We start from the raw sequence: 21,021 nt of genomic DNA on the forward strand, positions 1-21,021 counted from the left end.
GATTCATATTTTGCATGCTAAATTTTTGTCATTGTGGGCAAATTTCATATTTACAGTTGGAAAAGAGTTTCAAATTTAAATAAAAGTTATATATATGCCCCCAATTTAGGGATAGAGTAGGAAAACTAAATCTGTATTTCAATTGATTGAGAAGAAAAAGGGTAAAACAATTTATGAGAGTTCCAACCATATAACTTAACATAAATGGATTTTGTATACATTTTTAAATTTAGGGGTGGTTGTCAAGCCTAGTCATATTTAAGAACTGTTCCCACGCAACTTGATCTTGAACAAGAATGGCTCATGAGTTTGTTGTTTGAACTTGAACTTGACTTGAGAAGGCTTGAAATCCTTTCTAAGCCTTATTGAGCTCAATTATTCAAGTTTAAGCTCAAGCATTTTAAGTGTAAGTATCATAAATCATATAATAGCAAATTTGTGTATAACTAATTACAATTACATATATTCAATGATTATATTATATTAATATATATACTACTCGATCAGGCTTGTCTAGCTAATTCCAATACTTGACCGATTGGATCCCCCCATTGAGTAGCTTGAGTTCACGTTCAAATTTGGTCAATCTAAATTTGAGTTTGAGTATTTAGCTAAGCTACTTGCACCTTAACTTTTATAACAACTCAAACAAATTCACTAATACAAGCCTTTGGCTTGTTGGTAAATAATAAATATATGTAATGATAGTTTTAACATAAATTAAGTGTATAACAAGTGCCAAAACAAAACACCCATCAAAATATTCATTGTAGAAACATAAAATTAATAATGATATGAAGAAAAAATTTGATAATTAAGTAGTTGTGGACATCAACCTAATTTCAAGTATTTCTCTACTCTCTTATATCTGTGAGTGGTAATTCAGTAATTATGTACCAGCGCACCCATGTATTTTAGCCTCAGAAAAGACATATATGCTATTGCACCACCGCCCAGCCAAGCATAGCCAAAGTTCACTTACTCATTCCCCATTACCTCTTTCCGTTCACTTCCAATCTCATCTGTATCTTGATATACCCCACAAAGTTTATTCTTTTTCTTTTTTAAAGAATCACATTACAGTATAATATATATATATATATATATATATATATGTATATAAAAAAAAATCAGGCATCTATGGTCCAGATAAATATAGAAGGGGAAGTGTGGTTGCTGGGCTGGAATCTTGCAAATGTGATCTGCATGCTGAAGTGGGGTATTGTATATTGAATTCTTAACTGGGCTTGTGAATTTGGAGTGGCTATAGAGTTTCTTCCTCTCATAAAAATAAAGAAAGGAGCTTTAGTGATCAATGGCTAGGAGTAATGAGGTTGATCTTACTGACTCCAAGGTATTTACATGTTATTGTTCCTGATTTTCTTTCTTTTTGGCTTTGATGATCAGGTAATTATGTTTTATTACTTGGGTTTGCCTTAGATTCTTAGCTCGTCTGCTGAAATTTGGGTTTTGGGTGAATCTTGCTAAGTGCTCTGCCCCTTGCTCATGCGTGGCTCATTTTTAGTCATTCTGATACTGCATCCGAGAGCAAGCCTTACTTTTTCTGATTTTTAGACATTCTGATTCTGCACCTGAGAGCAAGCTTTACTTTTTCTGATTTTGGGGCTACTTCAACTCTTGGTAGGTGTAGAGTATTCCTAGGATCTAGTTTGATGATGATCTGTTCTGTAGAAGTTCTTCCTTTTGTGCCAAGTTATTGCATTTCTATCAGTCTTTTTTAGTTTATTCAGTGTTGTACTTATTTTCTGTGTTTTGTGGCAGTTTTTTTTGGCTCCTAGTGATTAATCTTGTGACTCTCTCATGTTCTCTTAACTTCTTCTCTCTAGATTCCTTAGTTTAACAGAAGTTGTAAAGGCAAAGATAAATATAGACGGAGAAAGGAAGCTGCGTGTATATGCAATATTTTGTAGGTTTAATTTGATTTAAAGAGAAATGAGCTACAATCTCCGGACAGGTTGGGGATACTTGGTAGGAGTTATAATTCAGAAACTCTTAGGTATGTAGATTAGCAGTTATCGGAATTGTAGAAGATAAGAGAAATCAAGTGCAAAAAACACCAGCTGAAGTGTTATGTTTAGACTTGTTTTTCAAAACTGCTAGCAAGAGCTTTCTTTAGAAAACTTAACAAACTATAAGAAGGTTTTGACATTTATCCCATTTCTTGACAGGATTTTTTTTATTTTATGTTTTTTTTTAAATTATTTTGAACTTAACATGTAGTTTCCTATTTACTTATTGATCACATGCTCTGTATAGATTGAGGGTATCATGATTGATAGTGCAGGCTTTGTCAGCTTTGGTACTTTTTATTGTGTTCTCAGTTTTTACTGCTTTTGCATTACAGCGGGTGGTTCCACTGAATACCTGGATCCTCATCTCCAAGTTCAAGTTGTCATACAAACTCCTTCGCCGTTCAGATGGGACTTTTGATCGCCACTTGGCTGAATTCCTTGATCGCAAGGTTCCTCCCAATGCAAACCCAGTTGATGGAGTTTACTCTTTTGATGTTATTATTGACCGGGGAATCGGCTTGCTTAGTCGAGTCTATCGACCAGCAGAGGAAGGAGAAGGTTTGCCAACTCTGGCTGAACTTGAAAAACCTATCACATCTGATATTGTCCCTGTCATAATCTTCTTCCATGGAGGAAGCTTTGCTCATTCCTCTGCTGATAGTTCTATATATGACACCCTTTGCCGACGTCTAGTTGGTGTTTGTAAGGCTGTTGTGGTGTCTGTTAATTACCGATTAGCACCTGAAAACCGTTATCCTTGTGCATATGAGGATGGCTGGACTGCTGTTAAGTGGGTCAGCTCAAGGAAATGGTTGCAGAGTAAAAAGGACTCAAAAGTTCATATATTTTTATGTGGTGATAGTTCTGGTGGTAATATAGTTCATAATGTTGCTTTAAGGGCAATAGAATCTGATATTGAAGTGTTGGGAAATATATTGCTCAATCCTTTATTTGGTGGAGAAAAGAGAACTGAGTCAGAAGTGCGATTAGATGGCAAATATTTTGTAACCATTCAAGACCGTGACTGGTATTGGAGGGCATATCTTCCTGAAGGTGCAGACAGGGACCATCCTGCGTGTAACCCTTTTGGTCCAAATGGTATAAGTCTTGAAGGAGTTAAGTTTCCTAAGAGTCTTGTCGTGGTGGCTGGTTTGGACCTTCTTCAGGACTGGCAGCTGGCTTACGCAAATGGACTTGTGAAGGCTGGCCAAGAGGTCAAGCTGATTTATCTGGAACAGGCAACAATCGGTTTCTATTTCTTACCTAATAATGACCACTTCCATGTTGTTATGGATGGGATAAGCAACTTTGTGAGTTCTAATCGTCAAATTGTCTAATCGAGGGGGTACTTACTGAAGATTGGCAATTTCTCTGGGTTCATTTCAGAACTGAATGGTAGCATTGAGCACTGAAGTCTAGCATTTCTCTAGGTACTCATTGTTCTTTTGGGATGTTGTGTGGTTGCTTTGTAAGATTGTATGAATATTGTAGGTACGCTTTGCATGCAATTCTACAGCTGGAATTAGTTGGGTCTCCAGGAGTATTCCTCCTGCAACTATTTCTTAGGATATAGCCTTATCGGCTTCAAGATTGTTGGAACTTAAGCTTACTAGTAGTTTGACGAGTTTCCGCAGCACTGTTTGTAGCAGATCAGCTGATTTAGGATTCAACTTTCCCACTTCTAGACCAGTGAAGAAGGAAACTTTAGGAATATGATTGTTGCAAAACAATCTAGGGCAGGTGCCCTAGCTGATGCTGCGTAGTTAGCTGTACTCATAGAGGGCATGGATGGGAAAACAGCCCATAATTGTATATACTTGCATGTCTTCAAGAATCATGTGAAAGCTATTTTTAGTATTGTGCTGTTATTGCAACATTCATAGCATCTGTACTTCTGGTTGTTGTGAAGTCAATTCCGCCTGCTAGCCCACACTCCATCCTCTCCATCATTAAAGAGTTGTGGTTTGGGTGGCAAAGAAGAGAAGAGAAAGGCATCTCTTTCTGACGTTTGGGAGTTGAGTCAAAAGAGAAGAAATGGAAGAAATTGGATAGAAAACCAAGCAGCAATGCGAAAGCAAAAGCAAAAGCAAACAAGGTAGAAAAGCAATTGATGATATGTATTCAGATTGCCGCAACGTTAGCCTGAGAAAATATTGGACGCAACTAAAATCATCTCATTTTCTATATATACTACCTGACGCAGGGAAATAAACTTAATTATTTTCTCTCCTTTTCCTTTTTGGCATAACAAGTTTTCTCTTCCCAAACTAAGCGGAAAAGAGCATCTCTCTCTCTCTCTCTCTCACACACACACACAAACACACGCGCATACTGCAGACGTTTAATGCTTTTAGAACAGCACAAGAAAATGTAGAACGAAATTTAACATATTTAAAGTGGTAGACGCCAGACAACGAACCTGCAATCTCCCACCATGTATTAATCCGGAGTGTAGTGTTTCACTTTCACCATATGTTCTATTAACTTTTGAGATATGTGTCCAACAAGTAATCTAAATCAGACAACTTTTAACAGTCATCTTCACCAACAATGGCCTCGAACACTTGCAGAGACCATTCCTTCATCATCGACCGTGATCAGCCACCTCCTACAATCCCTGAGCCCGCACTTCTGCCTTGCTAGCTCACTTTACGGCGAAGAAATATTTGCTGAAGAACGCATTGAGGTATATACCCTCTGCATTTCACCTTGTGTGTGGATTATATGGGAGCAGTTGTGGCATCCACTATAGATAAGTAGCAACTTTTGGCATCCTGATATAGTATTCTAGCACATTTTAACCGGAATAGTGGTAGCAGAAAACAAACAAGTGGATAGTTATTCGCGAAAAGTGACATGATTTAGATAAGGTTTGGTTGTTTTAGGAACTCTTTTATGAGTTTATCTAGCCTGACATGTTGGACTAGAATATGTATTTTAAGTATTTGTGTCATGTATCCTACTTGGTCTTCTCAACCCATATAAATTATCAGTTTCTTATTGGAAGATTACCATCCACAGTTAGTAGACTTGAGACATTTCATGGGTGCTATTGCGACGAAAATCCTTAACTCTTTACCAAAATCAAACTTCCGCATTACTTTCTCTATAAGTGCTCGAGTCAGAACTTTTTTCTCACATCCTCCAGAGGGAAAACGAAAGAGATAAAGATGGACAAGACAGACAGCAAGAGTATACGTGTGAATAGCTTAAACATGCACATAGCAGAGCTTGTTGCAGGCCCTTTAGTTCTCTTCCTTCATTGTTTTCCAGGACTCTGGTACTCATGGCGCCAACAGATCCTCTTCATGGCAACTCGTGGCTATTGAGCCGTAGCTTCGGACCTCCGTGGCTATGGCGATACCACTGGCGCACCTGTTAATGATAGCTCAAAGTTTAGCACCATTCATGTAGTTGGAGACCTCATAGCTCTCATTCAAGCTATTGCACGGTATTTGCACCTGATCAAGAGCAGGTGTTTGTGGTTGATCATGACTGGGGTGCATTGTTGCTTGGCATTTATGCTTGTTTAGGTCTGATAAGGTCAATGACTTGGTTAGCTTGAGTGTTGCCTTTTACCCGAGGAATCCGTTATGCAGTTTGGTCGAAAGCTTGAGTAGTGCATAGGGGGATGATTACTTCATGGGCAGATTTCAGGTTCACTTTTATACTCTTCACTGAATTGTTTTTTGTTTGGACTTTTGGAATTGATGGAACCCACGTTTATATAATCTTTCTTGTTTAACTTCTTGTTTGGTCAAATTTATAAGAGTGTCATAATTTTCTATAGTCTTCAGTCATAAGTTTTTCTTCATATATACTGTATCGCGTTATGGAATCAAAGTATATTATTAAAGATAGTGATACCAGATCTTGAAGATTGATTTTTTTTTTCTTTTCACAATCATCAAAAGAACTTTTTTTTTTGGGTCTAAGATTTATTTAAATAGAGCCCAGGTTTCGAAATGTCAACAAGTAGAAAGAACTAGGTAAACACGAATTCAAGTAGGAGCATTTTCATATTTGTACTAGTTATACTACTTGAATCCTTGATGATTTAATGAATAATAAGGAGCTGTAGTTCTTTGCTCTTTGTTTATTTGTTGATAAATGTCCCTGATATTTTTTGCTGCCTAAAATCCTGCAGACATTATAGCCAAAGGGGGACACGTTCCAGAAACTACAAAAATTGATCAACAAGAAGAAGCTATGATGTAGTGACCGAACTTAGCCAGGCAACTTATACGCAGACAAAGCAAGAGAAGTACAATATTTTTGTTTTAAAAAGAATTGAAGATAAAAAGAATTGAAGATTGTTCTTTGACCATTCCTTTGTGTGGAAAAAGTGGAACAGAAGAGTGGATTAAAGGTTGTAGTGACAGAACTTAACCAGGAAATTCTTACAAGAACTTGACAGTGTCACGGTTTCACAGATGAGCTGATGAATATAATGTCCATTTGTATTTCAGGGACCAGGTGAAGTAGAGGCTGAACTTGCTCAGATCGTTGTTAAAGAACTTTTTCAGAAATATACTCGCATATTGAACTCCTGATCCTCTGTTCTTCCCCAAGGGTAAAGCCTTTGGCGGTTCACCTGACACTCCAGTTGTCTTGCCTTCTTGGTTGACCGATGATAATGTCGATTATTATGTCAGTAAATTTGACAAGACAGGCTTCATGGGAGCAGTAAACTACTATCGTGCTCTGAATCATGTGTAACTTCCCTTCCAACATTATTGGAGTTTAGTATCTTTCGAAAGTTTATATGTACATCCTCAGTTCTGTCAACTTGCTTTCTTTTATCATTTTATAAATCCTTGCAGCCCTAACTCCTAAATGTTCTTGTCGAAGCAAATGTCAGTGTCAAGTTTGGAGATCATACGCTTATACTAAGTTCTTATGCTACAATGCAAGTAGGGATTAATATTCTCCCTCAGTGATTTTATATGATGCTGTCTACATCAAGGGATTTGAAGAAAACTTTCATAGAACTACCAAAATAGGCATCCTCTCAGGTTCGCTGGTACAAAACAATTTTCTAGTATGAGTGCATAAGACCAATCAAATAACTGATTCTATATTGTACCATGGTGGCTTTAAGAAAGATGTGCCATTCTTGGAGGAAGTAGTGGCAATCAGAGATGTGGCTCGCTTTATCAACCAAGAAAAGCCTGATGAGATTAGCAAGCACATCTAAGACTTCATTCAACAGTACTGAACTTCTGATCTTCCTTTGTTTCTCACTTCCTTGGACAACATTTTCCATGCTTCAGTTACCACCTCTATCTGTTACGAGTCTTGTGACTTGAACGAGAGGATGGCATTTGCATCCATGGTTCAGAAACTTGTTGATCTGGAAGCTTTGTAGTTCTATCTGAGGAACCAAGTGTATAAATGTGGGGCAATAAACTTTTGGGATAATTTTAGAAACCTTCCTAGAGTTTTCTTACAGTTTTACTTGATACCCTCAAACTTTGAAAAATCTCACTTACCTCCTTTACTTCAAAATTTTTGTAATATCTAAAACCCACTTCGAAATACAATAATATTCATCTTAGTCTTTTGATCTGCTCTAGGTTTGGGTGCTGGGAGCACTCGGGAGGGGAGAACAAAGTAAAGGAGGTGAATTCACTCCCTATAACCTTTTTGGCCCAGTTGAGGCTTTCCTTAGGCAGGTTATGAGTAGGAATAGGATTAGTATAAAAATTGCTTACTGACAAACAAAAAAACGAAAGTTATTTCTTTCATTTCTAGTTCCTCTGTATCTCTCTCTAATTTCTTTTCTCATTCTTTCTTCTCCTTTTTCATCTTTAACCAGTCCTCCTTTTCTCTGCTTCTTTAGATTGAGATCCTGACACACGCCTCCTTCTTAGTGTAGGGTAAGAGTAGGAGCTGAATAGAAATTATCATATCAACCAATAATAATAACAAAAAAATAGACTTCTTCACCGTGGCTAAATTTTACGTCCATATATATTTTAATCCATTACCAAAATTAACGTGATGTTAGAATATGAACATTTGTAGATATATTAATTGTCAATAATAATTGATAATTATATATGCCTTTTGTTAGCTTAAGTTTCCCGTTTACAATGCATCATGACAGAGTAAATTCCCAAAAAGTGGGAGTTTTTAAACTAACTTCCCAATGATAATATCCATGAGGTATGATGGAGCAGTGCAATTCACCAGTCACCCTAGCTACGCACGACTGGTCAATTTTCTTATATACTATATAAGATTGAGTTTTGATCAAAGAATAGGTTGAATTTCAACTGCATAGGTGGGGGTTTTCTAGGAATATGAAATGTTGTATATTAGTTTAAAAGCTTTAGATACAAATTAAGGAAACATATATTTGGATATGTTTACTGAAATGACCCCATTTTAATACATTTAAAGTTGTCATTGATGAGCCATCTGGGTATTGATGGAATGTGTAATTAGTGTGCAACTGTTTTTGTATTTTGTACAACCCATATATGCTTGTATGCTAGTGTAATTACCGGAATATCCTTTATCTATCAATAATTCCTCTTTTCAACCGCAAATAACCGTTTGAGATGTTGCTTTGTTTGAAACATTTGAATGACAATCAGATTTAGACTCTGTTTTTAAACTCGGACCGGACCGGCCGATTTGACCGATCGAATCAGGAACTGGCCAGTTGGTCGGTCCAAGTTAATCCTAAAAATCGGAAAATAAAAAACTTGATCAAACCAGGTCAAAACCCGGGTTTGACCTGGTTTTGACCTAGTTTGATGGGAAAAATGAGCCCATCTCTCTTTTTTTCTTTTTCTTTTTTTGAAAGTTCAGAATATTTTTAATATGATGTTTTGATCTTTAAGTTGTTAAAAATTATTAACATACCTCAACTATTTCATACTTTATAAATGTTGTTTTAAAGTTTGGTGTTATTTTCAATTAAGTCCATAATTTTAATTTTAAACTTGTTAATGCTGATTAAATAATATAAATTGCTACTTGATTGCTCTAATTTATTTGTATTTTCTTATTAAATATATTTGAAATATCAAATATATATGAATATACCATTATTAATATTAACATGTTATTAAGTATTTTGCATATAATATTTTAATTTTTAAATAAATTTTATTTATGACGTCATCCGGTTCAATCCCCTATCGAATCCGATTAGGGCTGCAAACGAGCCGAGCCGAGTCGAGCTTTGAGCTAATCGAGCCGAGCCTTAGCTAAATTTTATCAAGCTCGAGCTCGAGTTCGAGCTCGACGAGCTGGCAATTTTCGAGCTCGAGCTCGAGCTCGAAAAAAATAAAAAAAATTATTTTATTTTTTTTTTTAAAAAATAAAATAATATTTTTTCTGAATAAATAATAAAATATTAAGGATATATCCGTAATTTCACTATGAAAATAAAAAATAAAAAATATATATATATAATATACATAATTTTATTATTAAATAAAAATAAAAATAAAAAATATATATATATATTCAACGAGCTTAATATTTTGAGCTCGAGTTCGAGCTCGAGCTCGACTCGAGCTCGATTAATGTCGAGCTCGACTCGAGCTTGACTCGAGCCGCTCGCGAGCGGCTCGATTCGTTTGCAGCCCTAAATCCGATTGAACCTAACTCCTGACCCTGAGCTCGACCGAGTCGATATCCGGTCCGATTATGAAAACATAAGATTTAAGAAATGAGCCAACGATTTCTTTATCAATGGTATGAATCAATTTCTCTATCATTTATAATCTGCATTTATGAGCCACAAACGTTGGTCAGTTTATCCCCTTTCAGCTTTAGGAGTTAAGTTTTCCCTTTTTGCCTTTGTCTACAACGATTTGCCTCATCGTTTTTTCTTCCATCTGAGCTCAACTCTGAAATTACCTATTATTTCGTCATTAATTACATCCAATTCAATTGCCAAACCGTTGGTATTTTAATGCCTAAACGGTTGATTATCAGTTTCTCCTTGTTCGCATTCTAGGATTGGAATAATTCTACCTGACTTCATACTAATCAGTTCAGAATGCTTTTCAATCCCAGCTACTCCAAGTGGTTCAGCATGAGGTTAGATTTCACCCCCCCAATTTTTCAGTTCCTTCCTTAATTTTGTCAGTGTGTTTTTAGTACCTACAATTAACGACTCTTATCGTGTTGCCTAACTGCAAGATAGCATTTTTCACGTTGTCTAACCCCAATTGGTCTGGGTTGGTTATAATCTTATAGGCTTGGAGCAACAGCAAGAAAGAACCCTCAATGGGGATTCTGGAATAACGACCTTCAATTTGACACAGTTTTATTGTAAAGTTATGTGAATTGATTGATTATATCGTTTATCTTTTCATACTAATTTTTATTTTTTCTCACAATGTACTATTGTTTGTTCAACAAAAAAACCTCCTTCCCCACAGGCACCAAACACCCGCGCATCCTCCACCTAGTACTGTATAAGAAAACAAGATATGACTGAACATAACTAATAACTATTTGACTACCCCGTTTTAGAATTTATTAATCCCACATGCAGTATTGCGTGGATTAAATTATGATTATCCACCGGTAAATTTGCAAATAGTAAAATTCTGTTTTGAAAAGGCTATTGGTCCAAAACACAGGCATCTAAGATTGCATGGTATACAATTTACGTCGCAATCAAGCTAAATAAAGTTAGGTCGATATGAGATATTAATCTTAAAAAAGAAATAGTGCCCCATATTAAATCAACCTTATTTGATTCAATTCAAGACGTCAATTGTTGGGTACGGCTGTTCTGACAGCAATTTCCAACCATAAACATGGATTAGTGCCATTCCTAATCCATCTAGTGAACTGAATTGTTGGAGTATGGCAGATGTAAAGTTCTTTTATGCAAATTATTATTTCGAACAAAAAAAAGTATTATTGGATAGAATAAAATACACGAGACTGCACTGTGAAAAATTTACCATATAATCTATACTATATATATAAATTCCTGAGAAGGAGGTTTGGGGTTAATATTGGAATTAACATTTATCGTCACTTTCTGAATTTTTTATCCCTATAAAAATTATTTTTATTTTAATTATTTATAACTACTCATGACTATTTTTACTTTTAATTATTTAAGTATATGTTTTCAACATAACTATCCATAAATATTATAATTGCCAATATAAAACTATTTTATAAAAAATATTTAAAAGATTAAAATTTGTTTCAGTAATAAAAATGTTATTTAAAATATATGACCATAACTAGTATGTATTTTTTTGATTTCACACACATTAAGTGTGTGCATCGAGCACTAGTTTTAATAATCACGGTCGGACCAAAAAATTCCCAGATTTCCGCGTTGCGTTGGCAGCGTTGCTCTCTCCAAAACTGAGGCCCAATTTCAGCCCATACATTTTTTAGAGCTTCGAGCGGGTACGGTCGGTCCACTCTTAACGCATGCCATTTGTTAAACGAACTCAGAAAAATTTTTAAAAAAAAGTCGAGCCTTTTGCCTATATATATATTTTTTATCTGCAAAAGGAGTGTTCTTAGATTTTTTTCGTTACAGATTTGAACTCTCACCTACAACTCAACAATTCAAGAGAGACTTAAGGAGACAAGTAAGGTTTAAACTCTCGCCTCCAACTCAACAACTCAAGAGAGACTTAAGCCCTCCTTTTGGTCGCCAAGCCATTGGCCCATGGTTGCCTTTTGCCTATCAAATTTCATTCTTCCCCTCGTTAGTCAGAGTAGTCGCCTCTCTCACTCTCACTCTCACTCTCACTCTCCTTCTCATCTTCCTCCTCCATTTTGAATTGCTTCTGGTTTCCAAAACTCTGATTTCATGCTGGGCCTTATTTGAATACATACTTTTTTTTCTAATAATCTTCTGCAGAAAAGAAGAAAAATCTCTTTTTGATTTTCTGTTTCTTTTTCTGCGTTAGTTTTTTGAGAGAGAGAGAGAGAGAGAGAGACTGTGTGTGTGGAATATATTTTCTGGAGTGATATTTTCCACCGTGAAGACTTGGAGGCTAAGGCCTTTCGCTTACTTCAGCAATATTTCAGGTAAATAACATGTTTTTTTTGTTTGATCTGTTTCTTTTTCTTTTTTTAATTATATCAAGAATTTTGAACACAGGATTTTCTTTTTAGGAATAGTTTGAATGCGATGATGTTAACTATTTTTTTTTTAAAATTTTATGTTGATTAATGAGTGCTGTTTACTTAGTGTAACCAGAAGAATATTTTAATTTATCGTTTCGTAACTTTGCAGTATAAATATCAACATCTGAGGCCACATGCAGGTAATTTATATGGTGGGTAAGTTTAACGGATTCCGTTACCTTTACAATTTAGTTCAAAGTATGAGGTGTCGTGTTGTATATTTTAAAAACACAGGAGGCTTTCCTATGTATTAGACTTACTACGGGGGATTTTTTTGTTTTTTACCCTAAAAATAATGGTCATCCAGTTATCCAATTTAATTTGTTCATGATTATGGTGGGATGTTTCAGTAGTTTCTAATGGAGAAGATGCATGCTATTGCTTGGGTTTGTGTAATACTCTCAATATAAATCTCCATGAACAACTTTTGTGAATATATTTTGTTGTGGCATTTTTTTTTAGATGATATTAGATTGTTATGTATGGTCTAGGTGGTGGTTGCATTCCAACTTGCAACTCCTGACAGAATCTTGATGTAGGGATTAAGCATAGGGTAGTGAATTACATGGATTTTCGTTCTTGGCTCTTAATTAGTGGTAGTACCATTGTCTAGGCATGTAATCTTTGTGACCTATGTTGCACTCAAGCAAGAATGAATGCTGGCCAACTGAAAAGGATTTTCCTTGACCACTGACATTAACGCTTATGAGTTTCTCATCTTTGACTTTTTATGTAGTTTTGGAGGACTTTTAGGTGTAAGTTTTCTTTTGTGCAGAAGTAGCGAGTATGTGATGGATTAGTCGACTTGAAATTTTGTGCCTTTAACTCATAGGTAATTCACTGCCTTTTGAGTTGAATTTGCATGTTACTTTTATAATGAAGAATATTTTGTAGCTTAACTTTTGTTATTCTTAATGTGCACAATTTGGTTGGCAAGTAAGGCACTTGACCTTTATTCTAATCCGAGTTTGAATGAGGAATTGGGTTGATGTTATCTTTCTTGATTGTCAAGTGTTATAATTGTAGCAGTAGCAAGATTTGAAGGCTCACGCGACATGGGGGAAAATTTTGAATTTAGTAGATTAAGGGTGCGTTTGATGAAATTGAAATTTGAAATATGAAATCTAAAATTTGAATCCATCAAATTATTGAATTATTAAATACTAAATCTAATACATTTGAGTGCATATCACATTCAATGATAAGTGAATAGCTTATCACTTAATTTATGGAGCAAGTTTTGCCAAGAAAATTCAGTGCCACTTAATTAATTCAAATGTTCAATTTTTAGTTATCAAACGGTTTGAATGTGTTACGATCTGAATCTATTGAATTTAAGTGCTGAATTGGGTTCTCAACCAGAAACTAAGTCAGCTCTATCAATTATATACTTGCTTCTGTTGTCTGCCATCCATGAATATTTTGACAACTTATCATTAAACTTTTTTATTTTTTGGCTAGCCAGTGAAGGGGGTTTGCGTGGTTGTTAATTATGGTAAGAAAGCAATTTAATGGAGTTGATATCCAATATTATCCTGACATGGTACGCATCTGCATGTGTGTTGTTTGGGCCATCCTTGAGATCATTCTGCTAATATGGAATTCATGAGGTGTTAACCGCGATTATGCCTCCAAGCTCATATATGGAGGTCCCTAAATCTCTGTAATGTTTTTGGTTTCCAAATTCTATAAATCGCTTAGGATTTCCAATATGCAAGCCCTTGCAATTACTTAGGTGATATGGTTGTAACTTAAGGAGTGCTGTCACCCATGTTTCTGTCTGTGTCAGCACGACAAGCATAGTTTTAGGTACTGATTTTGTTAGAGTCACATTAACTGGACTTTTTTTTCGATAATATTAAAAGGGATTAGTTGTTGTTAAAATACTATTACATTAATAAGTTGAGATTTTGTGTATACTTAAGTATAATCAAATTAGTATATAAGGACCTATATATAGAGTTTTACAAGAAGTGTCTTGCTAATCAAGACAATCAGCTCAAATATAAATTGATTAAATGTAATCAAACAAAATCAAATAGGATGATACAAAACCAAATCAAATTTACATATTTTCAATTATGATAAAAATGATAAGAAACTTTTAATATAGGGTAAGTTTATCAACACTTTTGGAGTCCCTTTGGGGACATCCGAAAAAATTGGAGCACTCTTGGACGCGATCAATCTCACTTCACTTTTTTTAAGTCTAGGTTGGGCCACGTTGTGCGTGTCTGACGTACGCGCTCCGACTTGAGGAAGAACTTTATAATATTCTATTATAATTATAAATATGTGATTTGTTTTGATTTGCATATATATATATTTTAAATATTTGATTTGACTTGGTTATTTGAATAGTTTAAATTTGATTTGATTGTCTTGATTAGATAGACATCGCTTTTGGAACCCCATTTCCTTCTTATATTCAAGCTTATATGTACTAATCCGATCCCACTATTGACTATAGCGAAAATTCTCAAATTCTGCCTTCTTAGTTTTTTTTTTAGCAGTTGTTGATTTTGTCCGTATTATTTATGCAATGGGCAATCTAGCAAGCACTAAGGTCATTTATTGAGAAACTCCTTGAAAACGTCATTCATATGCCTTAAGAGCAACTCCATGATAATCCGGCTAAACTACAAGCTCCAAAGAAGTCAAAACGATGAATGTCAAATATCAGCACATTTTCAAGAAATCTGAAGTGTAAGACCTCATTTGCATCAAATTGAGGTCTTAAACCCAAAAAATTAATCACAACAGTAACGATTGCGAATCTACATCTTCAAAATGGCTTAACAAGACAATAAAATGACCTAGTGATTGTTGGAGTTTTTTTTTTTTTTTTTTTTTTTGTCAATTAGCACCTGTCTAGTTGACACGTATTTCTACTTTTATTCTAATCTATTTTAGAGGGAATGTTCAATTGGGCCTTACCGAAACCGACGGAACAAAATCAGCATCGGAACTAATGATTGTTGGAGTTATAAGTGATAGGAAATGAGACAAAATGCCTTGAAAGCATGGAGAAAGAGTTACATGTTACCTAACCAAGCCCTAACTCCCCAACCCCAAAATTTGCTCTAGTTTGCATTTAGGACTCTACTCCAATCTTGAGAACTCTGGGATCAAACAAAGGAGTCTTTAATCTACCCCTATTGGAGTTCTTTGACAGGCAAAATTTGCGAGTTTATCCATTGCGTCAATAGAACGCTAAGAACTTGAATAGAGGTACAAGTCGGGGAGAAAAAAAAAAAAACTACCTGTACTGGCATTGTTGCCCCATTAATTTTTCTACATATTTGTAGAGAATTTTAAATTTTCAGTTCCGATTTTGGTTTGGTTCAAATATGGTTCCAACCAAATCGAATCAAACTGAACCATATTTGAAGCAAATCAGAATCGGAATCAGAATCGTGACGGCCTGACAGGTTTTAAGGAAAAAAAAAATTCCTGGCGCAACGGCCCTTTGCCTCTTTTAATAATAATAATAAAAAAAAAGAATCTCGACCAGGCATACTTTAATATAGGACTTACATAGGGCCATATTTGGTGGATTTTTTCTGGGAAGTAACAATTATTATGAGGATTTGGCCGTGAAAATGGAGGATTTCAGAGGGTTTTTTTTGGGGGGGGGGGGGAGGGTATTTCGTAGAAATAGCCCAGAAACTTGTCTTATGGAGAATAACAGATGAATATTTCAACAGTCACTGGTAAGGGGGTACTGACAATATCTATTGTTCTTCATACAGAGGAAAAATCTTTCATAAGCGGAAGCCATTTTAGAAGCTGTAAACATTGAGACTGCATATCTTTGGCAAAGTTTGCCTTTCCTCTGCAGCTCTCTTGAGCCATCCTTAATCGCTGACTCTAAAGCTTCAACAAGTGACTCCACATTTGGTGAGAATGTATAACCAAACTCTTCGTTCAGTACCACTGTTCTGGTTATGCTTGGATAATTTGGGGTCAAAACAGGCTTCCCACAATGCATTGCCTCCATCAAGGTTAGATCCAGCCCTTGAGGCCTCAATGTAGGATTAACAAACACATCAAGCGAATTGTAAAAGTGAGACAATTCTGAAGGCTCCAGTGCGCCTAAAACCTTAACATTTTTCCCTAGTTCAGCATACCTTCTCCCCCAAGGACCTGAACCTGCTACCAGTAGGAAAACACCAGGATGTCGTTTGGTTATCTTTGCGAATGCTTCATAAAGCAGGGGATGCCCCTTGTCCCTAACTAGCCGCCCTGCAATGCCCAATACTAGGCTCACATTGGAGGGCACTCCATATCTTTCACGAAATACAGCACCAGCCATGGGATCAGGCGTAAACTTTGTCTCATCAACCCCATTAAGGATGACATGCACATTTCTTTGAGGCAGCTGATAGATGTTGACTAAAACCTCTCCTGCACTGTCACTAATGCAAATATGCTGTTTATAGATCGAGAAGAACCTAATCTCATTAAGCAACCTGGGCATTGCTTCTTGTAGCTCAGTCATTGGTCCAGGCAATTGCTCCTTTGGGTTGGATAAGAGCTCCTGGAACAGTTTTGAATGCATTATCTCATACCACACCCCATGCCAAGTTACTGCCACTTTAGGCACCACTCTTGCACGCCAATATGGCAGTGATACACTCTCCGTGTGGACATAATCGAACTCATTCATCTTGTTCTCACGATTGAAAATGTCAAATGCTAAGGAGCAATTAACGGAGCCATGATCATTGGACGCGAAATATACGTGGAGATTACCTTGATGAATGTCCTCGTGAGCCCTTCTATCAGAAGGCGCAGTAAAGATATGTATTTCATGCCCCTTAGCAGCAAGAGCAGTGTATAAAGTCGAAGCATGACGTTCCATGCCGCCAGGAGCTGCACCAATAGGCCAAGATTTGGAGAAGACTGCAAGCTTTAGCTTCTCGTTTGCTTGTCCAAAACAAAGCTTGTTCCATGGGAATTTAGCCTCACGCAAATCACCCCTGAAATGCACCTCTCTGGACCATGATTTTGCAAAATCAGCCAGTGGAGAAAAGAAGTAAATGAAGGACGCAAGGGAGAGAAATGCAGCAATAATGGTTGAACATTTCAAGTAACACAATTTTGGACGAGAATGAAATTTACGATTAGAATGCTTCAACCCCATGATTGATGTCTGCTGCTATTAGAACTCTAGTACACTTTTGATTCTTGCTTCATTGTGTTGTGTTCAATGTTAAACATTTAATGGTGCAACCCACTGATGCCGGAGATCTCCTCGTGCTTGTCAACTTTTCTGGAATTGCACAAGATCACATGGCTGTTCCGAGAAATAGTCAACCTGGACACACATTAACTTCAATAAGATCTGACTTTCTTATAGATTGACTTAAATTTATGTATTGACAGCAAGATCTGATTTCTTATAGCTCGTCAACTTACCCTGTATTGGGCTCATTACCCAAAAGCAGTGTTACTTTTGTTCTCCCTAATTTCTTATTTTTCTTCTAGACAGAACATGGGTCTGGAGATTTTGAGCCTGGATGCCAACCATGTATTGGTTTCTGTTTCTTTCTTTTTTTCCCTCCTATTTCTATGTTAATTTCTCTTGCTAATTCTGATAATCTATAACTACCTTATTAGAGCTAAAACAATAAAATCCATTAGAAATTGGGAATGGGTACACTAACTAAAGGGTATCGAGGCAAGGCTTAAGGCCTAATTCTAGATCTTATCAAACCTTCTATAATACCCGTACATTGAAGCTATCGATTACACCACTCTAACAAAACTTTCAAATTACTTGTTAGCTTCCATCAAATTGAAGTTATCTAGCAAACAAAACAAGCTCCTGCTACATATGATTGGAAACCCGACCTCCAGATTCCAAATGCAAAAAGCAAGAAAAAGGGAAAAAAACAGAAATTGCTTGTTACTTGAGAGTTCCATACTTCCATTGTCTCACTTTTGTCCAGTAGGGTAACCATCTGGACCCTTTTCCGCCTTTTGATTAATTTGCTATTTAGTATAATCTCAAATTGAGGACGTAGTGAAAATGCCAATGTCATGTGTTTATTAGTTTGATTATGAATTTATTAACACAACCACCATTAAGAGGGTCAAAATGAAGGCCTAAATGGCATGATGCTCTATGAGCAGCAAATGCTTTGTGGATGTAACCCTCCCTATTCCATTAAGAGGCAGAGCCTGTAAATTGCTAAATACATATATAAACAAGTAGGTGTATAGTTTCCTGATCGGCTGATCCTCGCAGACCTAAAACTGCAAAAGAACAACATGGCTCAGGACAGCAGACAAATGTGATATCCATCTGGACACCCTAGAGCAATGAAATAAGAAGCATATTCGCTTTGAACTTCACTCTGGGCTAATACCTGCAAGGCCAACCTGAATCATTTGATTCATTTGCTGAGTTTACTTCTACAATAATCAGAAGCTGACTTAACACATTGGAATGGACAAAGCATAAATTTGCAAGCTTGCGTGCTCGTAAAAATCATCAGACTAGCGGTCAAAAACTCCATATCATAACTTGATATCAGCATCAAGGAACATGAGTAAATTCTTATCAAGAGCAGTTCGAAAGAAAACCAAACTTGGCACCATTTGGCTTATGATTATTTCTAGTTAGGACTAAATTCTTGATAGATAACTAATAATCCTCAAGATATAAAAAGATTTTAATGCCCTCGAGTGACATATGCAAGTAAAATTGCAGCAAAAACTGTTGTTGCAGAGGACATAATAGTCCAGAAGCTCTTCTTCTTGTGTGCCTCTGCCACAGAGTTCTCCAAGATTTCAACTTGCCTCTTCATGTCCTCTACTTTGTCCTCTCTGCTCTTGAAAGCATGCTTGATTGCTACCAATTCAGCCACATATGGTTCAATTTCTCCATTCATCTCCTTGTCACCAGTTATATTCATTTCACCATTAGGACAAACCAATTCAACAGTCCTCCTTAAAACTTTCAAAACCTGTTCAGATTTAGCATCTGCTACTTCTAGTTCAGCCTTCGTAGCATCCAACTCTTTGCGTGCAACAGCAGTAAGCTCATTCTCAGCAGAAGCTATGTCCTTCTTCAACCTAATGCAACAGCTCTCCAATTTTTCTTTTTCACCTTTGACGTTACCATTTTCAGCCTTCAAAATCTCAACCAATTCAACAGTTTCTTCAACATTTTTCTCCATTGCCACAATCTTCTGCTTCAAGCCTATACCATTCTCCCTCTCGTCAAGAAGTTCCATTCTAGCTTCATCCCTTTCAACCAAAACTCGCTTCAAGGAATCTTTGTAATTCCCAACTTCAGATTCCAAGCTATAAATTTTCTCCTTCTGAACCCTGCAGGACTCTTCCATTCCTGAAACCGCATCCCTCAATTCAGTCACATGTTTTTCCAATTCAAGAATCTCTTTTTCCTTCCTAATTTTAGCCCCAGCAATTTCTCTGTTCTCATTAACTATCTGCTCCATTTTCTGCTTAAGCTCATCCAATTGCTTCAACGCATCATCTAAATCCTTCTCCACCACACCATTCTCTTCAATCAATCCCAAAAGCCTCTTCTCCCTCTCGCTCTTTTCCTTCACCAATTCATCAATCTCGCTCTCCATCTCCCTTTCCTTGTCCTCTCCTTCAATACACCTCTTCTCCAACTTGGCCACACATACGCGCAATCTTTCCTCCTCCTTCTGCATAGTCCCCACCGTCTCATTAAGTCCATTTACTACTTCCTGCAACTCACTTCTCTTCCTCATCTCCACTTTCCTCTCCTCTTCAATCCCTTCTTTTTCCTTTACAACCCCCTCAATCTCCTCCTTCATTTTCTCAATAGCCTTATTGACCTCAATCAAACTCTTCTCCACCAGCTCTTTATCCCTCATCACCCCCTCAATCTGTTTTTCTTTCTCCCGTTTTGCCCTCGCCAATTTATCATACTCACCCCTTAACTTTTCAGCCTCTTCTTGGACAAGTTTCTCTCTTTTCTCAGCTTCAATCAACTTACCCCCCAACTCACTTCCCTCTTTGATTTGAGCATCAAATGTAGCCCTCATTGCATCCCTTTCTACACAAACTCCGTTCGAGAAACTCCTCTCATTATCAATCCTAACCACAAGCTCATTAATTTTCTCATTCAGCAACTCGATTTCCCTCTCTTTTTCACCCGTCACCTTCTCAATCTCACTTTTCTCCCGCAAAATCTCCCCCATTTCTCTCTCAAAGCCCTTCATTTTCCTCTCAATCTCATCCCTCTCCCTCTCAATCACCTCCTCAGCCTGTTGAGCAACAAAAGCAAACACCACACTCCTCTCAACATCCAACTCCACCACCCCCTCACTCAACCGAGTCAACTCGGACCTCAACCTCTCCTTCTCCGAGTTAGACCGAGTTAGCTCGGATTCCAGAGACCCTTTTGACTGCACAAGCGCCTCCACCTCCCGTCGGCGCTCAACAGTCTCCTTCAGAAGCCTGGCATTGAGGGACTTCAAGCTCTCAAGCTTCTCAGAAGCATCATCCATGGCGGCAATGTTTGCAAACGCGGCAGATTCTTCGTGATGGGTTTTCTGGGTTTCTTTTTCTGAGTTGTGGGTCAGCTTCTTCTTGGCCATTAACCCTTTGCTGAACTCAACAGGGTTTTTGCTCTATCTGCAATTTAAATACTTATATACTATATCTTTGGGGCTTATTTTTCCCCTAAAAGAAAAAAAAATTGGGTGGTGCAATGCAAGGAATTGAAGATTGGGTTTTGGAGATTTGGGATGGAAGATGAGAGGTCTAGGGTTTTTCCAGGATAGTGTTTTTCTGGCTCTGGAAATTGGGAAGCGGGATAATAAATTCTGGTGCAAAGAATGGTCACAAG

General features: G+C 36.8%; 3 protein-coding genes and 1 pseudogene across 5 annotated transcripts; 2 read left to right on the forward strand and 2 right to left on the reverse strand.

The window, feature by feature from the left end:
* Positions 1 to 964: 964 nt before the first annotated feature.
* On the forward strand, positions 965 to 6,821 carry LOC113727556 (gibberellin receptor GID1C-like). Of its 3 annotated transcripts, none has more exons than XM_072076230.1 (4): positions 965 to 1,354; positions 2,366 to 5,690; positions 6,181 to 6,402; positions 6,503 to 6,821. In XM_072076230.1, the coding sequence occupies exons 1-2, from the start codon at positions 1,316 to 1,318 to the stop codon at positions 3,368 to 3,370; spliced, it is 1,044 nt and encodes a 347-aa protein (XP_071932331.1). In that variant the 5' UTR covers positions 965 to 1,315; the 3' UTR covers positions 3,371 to 5,690; positions 6,181 to 6,402; positions 6,503 to 6,821. The 3 variants fall into 3 exon arrangements, with proteins under 3 accessions (XP_071932331.1, XP_027107587.1, XP_071932330.1); XM_027251786.2 differs by having other exon boundaries at positions 2,366 to 4,128; positions 4,569 to 5,690; positions 6,181 to 6,821; XM_072076229.1 differs by having other exon boundaries at positions 6,181 to 6,821.
* On the forward strand, positions 5,204 to 6,586 carry LOC113724566 (epoxide hydrolase 3-like; annotated as a pseudogene).
* An 8,955-nt stretch (positions 6,822 to 15,776) lies between the features above and the next one.
* Positions 15,777 to 18,519, reverse strand: LOC113724567 (uncharacterized). Its single transcript, XM_027247453.2, has one exon. It carries the CDS (start codon positions 17,311 to 17,313, stop codon positions 15,868 to 15,870), a length of 1,446 nt encoding a protein of 481 aa, XP_027103254.1. The 5' UTR covers positions 17,314 to 18,519; the 3' UTR covers positions 15,777 to 15,867.
* A 328-nt stretch (positions 18,520 to 18,847) lies between these two features.
* Positions 18,848 to 20,770, reverse strand: LOC113727558 (uncharacterized). The gene has a single exon (XM_027251787.2). It carries the CDS (start codon positions 20,768 to 20,770, stop codon positions 18,848 to 18,850), a length of 1,923 nt encoding a protein of 640 aa, XP_027107588.1.
* Between the last annotated feature and the right edge of the window lie 251 nt (positions 20,771 to 21,021).

Source organism: Coffea arabica, chromosome 2c (assembly GCF_036785885.1).
Source record: "Coffea arabica cultivar ET-39 chromosome 2c, Coffea Arabica ET-39 HiFi, whole genome shotgun sequence".
NCBI classification, from domain to species: Eukaryota; Viridiplantae; Streptophyta; class Magnoliopsida; order Gentianales; family Rubiaceae; genus Coffea; species Coffea arabica.

Excerpts from the sequence above, each read along its gene's own strand:
- LOC113727556 (XM_072076229.1), top strand. The coding sequence starts at position 1,316 with ATGGCTAGGAGTAATGAGGTTGATCTTACTGACTCCAAG. Across the intron at positions 1,355-2,365 it reads TTGATCTTACTGACTCCAAG|CGGGTGGTTCCACTGAATAC; the intron begins GTATTTACATGT and ends TTTGCATTACAG.
- LOC113724567 (XM_027247453.2), bottom strand. The coding sequence starts at position 17,313 with ATGGGGTTGAAGCATTCTAATCGTAAATTTCATTCTCGTCCAAAATTG.
- LOC113727558 (XM_027251787.2), bottom strand. The coding sequence starts at position 20,770 with ATGGCCAAGAAGAAGCTGACCCACAACTCAGAAAAAGAAACCCAGAAA.